At 40.8% G+C, this 6,508-nt stretch overlaps 1 protein-coding gene across 1 annotated transcript; it reads right to left on the reverse strand.

Annotated features, from left to right (window-relative positions):
* Window positions 1-1,573: 1,573 nt before the first annotated feature.
* On the reverse strand, window positions 1,574-3,390 carry LOC307159335 (uncharacterized protein). The gene is made up of 8 exons (XM_079872638.1): window positions 3,213-3,390; window positions 3,070-3,114; window positions 2,917-2,994; window positions 2,770-2,832; window positions 2,476-2,526; window positions 2,173-2,387; window positions 1,855-2,014; window positions 1,574-1,772 (listed from the first exon to the last, which is right to left on the reverse strand). The coding sequence occupies exons 1-8, from the start codon at window positions 3,271-3,273 to the stop codon at window positions 1,612-1,614; spliced, it is 834 nt and encodes a 277-aa protein (XP_079728764.1). The 5' UTR covers window positions 3,274-3,390; the 3' UTR covers window positions 1,574-1,611.
* Between the last annotated feature and the right edge of the window lie 3,118 nt (window positions 3,391-6,508).

Consider the following 6,508-nt stretch of genomic DNA (forward strand, 5'->3'; position numbering starts at 1 on the left):
AAACTTAGAATGAACTATCGCTACTTATATATAGGCTAGCCTATATATATATATATATACATACATACATACAGACAGACAGACAGACAGACAGACACACAGACAGACACACAGACAGACACACACACACAGACACACAGACACACACAGAGGGTGCGATTTGAGAAAAAACAGAGGGGGGGATGTTTTGAAACATTTTTATAAATAACCCAGTCAACAATTTGATCTCACAATGATGTCACTATGAGCTCACAATATTCTCATGGTGCGGTCATAATGTGAGTGTCACAGTGAACTAAAAGTGTAACCACACAGAGCTCTCACTGTGTGCTCATACTTTGTTCACAACATGAGGTCACTGCACAATCACAGTGCACTCATACTGTGGTCGAAATATGAGGTCACATCACACTCACTGTGTGCTCATACTGTGATCACTGTGAGGTCACTGCGCACTCACTGTGTGCTCATACTGTGATCACTGTGTGCTCATACTGTGATCACTGTGTGCTCATACTGTGATCACTGTGTGCTCATACTGTGATCACTGTGTGCTCATACTGTGATCACTGTGTGCTCATACTGTGATCACTGTGTGCTCATACTGTGATCACTGTGTGCTCATACTGTGATCACTGTGAGGTCACTGCGCACTCACTGTGTGCTCATACTGTGATCACTGTGTGCTCATACTGTGATCACTGTGAGGTCACTGCGCACTCACTGTGTGCTCATACTGTGATCACTGTGTGCTCATACTGTGATCACTGTGAGGTCACTGCGCACTCACTGTGTGCTCATACTGTGATCACTGTGTGCTCATACTGTGATCACTGTGTGCTCATACTGTGATCACTGTGTGCTCATACTGTGATCACTGTGTGCTCATACTGTGATCACTGTGTGCTCATACTGTGATCACTGTGTGCTCATAATGTGGTCACTGTGCTCATACTGTGATCACTGTGTGCTCATACTGTGATCACTGTGTGCTCATACTGTGATCACTGTGTGTGATCACTGTGTGCTCATAATGTGATCACTGTGTGCTCATACTGTGATCACTGTGTGCTCATACTGTGATCACTGTGAGGTCACTGCGCACTCACTGTGTGCTCATACTGTGATCACTGTGTGCTCATACTGTGATCACTGTGTGCTCATACTGTGATCACTGTGTGCTCATACTGTGATCACTGTGTGCTCATAATGTGGTCACTGTGCTCATACTGTGATCACTGTGTGCTCATACTGTGATCACTGTGTGCTCATACTGTGATCACTGTGTGTGATCACTGTGTGCTCATAATGTGATCACTGTGTGCTCATAATGTGATCACTGTGTGCTCATAATGTGATCACCGTGTGCTCATAATGTGATCACTGTGTGATCATAATGTGGTCACTGTGCTCATACTGTGATCACTGTGTGATCATAATGTGGTCACTGTGCTCATACTGTGATCACTGTGTGCTCATACCGTGAGATCACCATATAACACCACTATGCAATAATTGTGTTAGTTCACTGTTATCTAAAATGATTCAGTTAACTCAAACTTTTACACCCACATTCTTTATTTCCATCAATAAAAACAATCAAACAAAAAGTCAGCTTTTTCCTTTATTTGGTTTCCTTTTCAGCCTGGTGTTGGCGTTGGACAAAAAAAATTCTACTTGGCGAATACATTCCGCGTCTGGTGTTGTTCTGGTGGTTACTTTTAGCTTCTTCACCTCTATTTCATTTTGTTTGTGAAAAGACCTGACACATTCTAAAAACACAAAGAGCAAGGTGTTAACATTACAATTTCTATAGCAGCATCCAGATGCACAAACCAAAACTTAAACACTTACTTTTCAAACATGTCAGGAGCACAGGTGGCAACACCTTCTTCCCATCTTTCCCTGTTCTGTTATACAGACAGAGAACATTGTCTGACGCTATGCTTTTTAAAGCCTGTCTCACCATCTCACCTATATTGGAGCTGCCGTGAGTATGGATGAGATAGTGTACCTGACAAAAACATACATAATATTGTCATGATTAAAATATACCAGGCTTCAACATTTCTTTTACATGGTATCTGCTGCAAAAAAAAATAAAAAATAAAAATAAATAAAACTGTGGCTTTGTTGTAAAAATAAATGCTAAATTTATATAGTAGTACTAACATAAAGCTCTCGATAATTTTTGTCTTCTTCAAGCCTCTGACAGAAGGCTTCAAACGTTTCAAAGCTGGAGCACTGTTGTTGTTTAAAAAGTTCCTCATGGGCATCTTCTTCTGCCCGCTTCATGAGAACAGACTTAACTTTTGCCAAGTCATTCATGATGACAGCTTGTCTCTGTTCCAGCATTTGAATTTGTTGGAGTATCTTAGTATTCAGATCTGAAAAATTGTAAAGTTAGATTGTTATATAGCAAAGGATGTTTTATGTCTGTATAAATAAATAATGTCTAATTGATATATCACATACCAAACAATTTCTCCATGGTGACTTTGCATTTTGTTTCCTTTGGTTCCTTCCCTGTTATCAAAATTACATACATAAGGTCAGTGAAATTGCATTTATCTAAATCAGTTATATTGTTTCTATATTTATTTTTCTACATCAATTAAACCGTTTTTTCCCTGATCGTTTTATCCACAATGCACATGTAGGTGGTTCACTTTAATTGTGGGGACATTTGGTACAATGTAAAAAAAAAAAAACACACACACACACACACACACACACACACACAATAAATTATATTAAATTATAACTCACCTGAAGAAGCAGAGCTTTTGGGATGATCATCCTCATGCATTGCCACATTTCCCTGAAGAGTATCTGTGAGAGTCATGACACAAAATTCTCTTATAAGGTACCTTGTGATGTGTTTGCATGTGTTAAAGGGAATATCTATTGTCTCACCTAAGAATACTGGGTTGGGCTGGCTTGAGTTTAAATAACTGTCATCAGGGCTTTCATTGTTATCATCCAGACAGTCACCTGAACAATGTGAATTAGAATGATCAAATTAGCTTAACCAGATTCAATTTAAGAGAAAAAGTGTTTCATACTCACCAGATGTTTTGACACACAGAGCTTTCTGAATAAGTGGACTCTTGACTACTTTCAAGAAAAGACATAAGACATTCAAAATCTGCAAATAAAATTATAAAGCTGATTCTGCTAAGTTCCTTAGATAAGTTAAAACACAAGCTTACCATGGTATCTGGGAGTTTTGGCCAGCTGAACATTCTTTGTCTTCAGACCAACTCGCTTCATTGCATTTCTTGACTTCTTTAAATGCACATCATCTGTTTATCACATTAAAATTAGTATGATCACCTAATCTTTTGCCATAACAAACCTTGTATACACAATGAATAAACAATGTATACACACCTGGGGCCTGTACCATGAAGCCGGTTTAGGTGGCTAGCCAGCTATGTTTCAGCTTAGTTTCCGCCAACCCTGGGTTTTAGGTACTATGAAAGTAGCTCGGCTTTAATCGGTGTTCGTTGCCATGGTATCTTACGCTGCACGGCTAACCTGCTCCGGGGCAGGTTATGTTCTGGATTCGAGATCTCAGACTGAAGTTTGACCAATCAGCTGAGAGCAAAGAAACATATAGGTGACGTAACTTATTCCAAGTGTCTGTTGCAATGACTTCACCTTTTCTTCCAAATCCGGTGGACATCTCAGCGCAAATTGTTTGACGAGCACTTCGTAGAGAAAGAGTTTATAGCCTGACAAAATCCCCTTGCCTTAACTGATAGTTACTTTTATGGAAGATACAGATTTTCCGCGGAAGGAAATTCTTATCTTTGCGAACTTCTTGAGCCGCACATAAAGAATGTAACACGTCGAATTCATGCACTTACTGTGCAAATGGTATTGCGTTGCGGTTTTTTTTTTTTTTTTTTTTTTTTTTTTTTTTTTTGCAAGTGGTAGCCTACATTCTTGCACGGTGGGTGACGCACAGAAGCTAGGGGAAAACACGGTTTGTCAAACCATTGGCAAGGTGGTCCTCGCTCTGCAGGAGTACATGAAAAGTTTCATTAATAGTGTTCCCCGGAATTTATCGACCATGTCCATAAAAGAGGGCTTTTATAAAATTGCCAGTAAGATATATTGATAGGGTGACATCACATGAACACTTTTTTTTTAAAGCAAATTTCACAAGTGTACTATACAATATAATACATGTTAAGAATTATTTTGAATCTTTTTTATTATTATTATTCTGTTAATCTTATGATAGGATTCCCAAGTCATTGCAACATGTATGCAGTCTATTGCTCCAATCTCCACTGCTCTAGGGGAACATGAGGCAGATTATGTTAATAGGAAGTCCTATCACAGCCATAATGTTCAGGTAGAGATGATGTGAATATGTGAGATGATTATTTTCTGTGAGATGAATCTTTAAATTAATAGTAACATTGACAGATATAACAATGATTTACTAAACATTTAATCTGCAAACGACTTGTGGTCATGAACATATATGATCAAGTTTGGATGCCAAATGGCCTGGCTCCAGTGCTTGTCTCACGAATTTTCCGTGAGTCTGTGTTGTGTCAGCGCTTTGAGGAAAGCAAGTTAAATTTGGTACAGTACAAAACACTGTTAATTTGAATTGAGCTAGAAAAACCTACACAATAACTCCCTATCATGACCCTCAGACAGGGCCACAGCACTGCTTCAATGTGGCCCTCAGTAAAACCAGAGTGAAGATAGAGATGACCTTTGGCATCCTAAATGCACGTTTCAATGGTGTTCGGCCCTTAAAGGGTCATTTCACCCGTGGAGACATGAATGTGTATTGAAAGTGGGTCATTTATGTAGAAGAAATGTGAAATTATTTTTGAATTTGGAGCTTTCTAGACTGAGAAAAGCCAGAAAATGTATTTTTGGCTTATGTGGATGAAAGACAACAACTCCCAGAATGCACTTGCTTCGCTGCCCTACAAGGCCACTCCCAAGCCACGCCTACTGGTAAGACAGCGAGCGCAGTTGAAAACAACAAGGCAAGGCTAGGCTACGAGTGAGTCTCCGTGACGAGTTTGCCCAAAATGTCCGGGATTCGGCTTTTGCGTTCTACAGTCGCCATTCATCATGTTTACTGTGGCGAGCAGGACGAGGCTGAGGGGCGCGGGAGAACGGCGCAAGGCCGGTGGCGTGATTACTGACGACCGACACCTGTGAGGCACTGTTCTCGTATCTCGCACGGAGGAGCAGGTATTTTCTTAGCAATGGTAAAACACACATCAACCGATAACGCCACCGGCCTCGCGTCTTTCAACCGATCGCCACCGGCCTCGCGTCTTTCAACCGATCACGCCACCGGCCTCGCGTCTTTCTCCCGCGGCGCTAGCCTCGTCCTGCTCCCTGTATTACTGTGATTACTGATGAGCGCGCCTGTGAGATGCACCGGTCTCATGGGCTATCTCTCACGGAGGTGCGGGTATTTTCTTAGCAATGTTAAAACACAAATCAACCGATCACTTGTTTAGCATTCATGTAAACATTACATTCAGATTCACCAATCGGGGTGAATTCAGTTAGATTGAAACAAAAGGTGAGCATGTAAACAATGGATGGCGACCGCAGAAAGCAAAAGCTGAATCCCGGACATTTTTGTCGATCTCGACGGCCGGACATGTCCGGGAAATAGAGTATGGTAACCCCTACTACTCAGCTTTCTTCGTCCCTGCAGTGTTTTCTGCAGGTTTCTGCCGTTGAAATCAAACGCACTCGCACTGATCTGTGATAGGTCTGTTAGCGCATTAGGTCCAACCCCCTATGGGCGGGTTTGAAAGGGCGGATCTAGTGTTGTAGTCTTAACAGAAATCCCCCCCTCTTACACTTCCTCCTACAATGACGCAAAATGACGATTTTTGCGTCATTGTAGGAGGAAGTGTAAAGAGGTAAATACAGATTTCTCTCGTCTCGGGGGAAAATGAAAAAATGTTGCATGACCATTCAATAGTATGACTGGGTTTCTAACAATGCAAAGCTTAATGCAAATGGGTGAAGTGTCCCTTTAATAGTCACCAGAGCGGGCATCACAGATAGTGGCTGCATGTGCCATTCTGCACAATATAGCCACCAGTAGAAAGGAGCGAGAAACACCACAAAACCAGCTTCTCCCCGATGAAACTGACCCGATCACACTTGACCACCCAGCTGGTGCAGATGTAGATGCAATCACCATACAATATTACACACACATTGAAACTGCAGATAGGTCTCAAACTGTTTTATTGGTTTTGTGGGATGGGAGGGAGAAAGAGAGCAAGAGAAAGTTGCATTAATAAATATTCATACTAAAGTGTTACTTGGTTAAATAAGTTATACTAATATATATATATATATATATATATATATATATATATATATAACTATATACATACTGAGATCAGTTTTATCCAGCTGTTTGATTTTGTTTGGAGCCTCCTCAGCTCACAGTCAGCTCCTTTAGTGTGCAGTCTAGTTCAAGACTCCTTTAGTGTGC

The sequence above is a fragment of the Squalius cephalus genome (genome assembly GCF_949319135.1).
Source record: "Squalius cephalus genome assembly, chromosome: 5".
Taxonomy (NCBI): Eukaryota; Metazoa; Chordata; class Actinopteri; order Cypriniformes; family Leuciscidae; genus Squalius; species Squalius cephalus.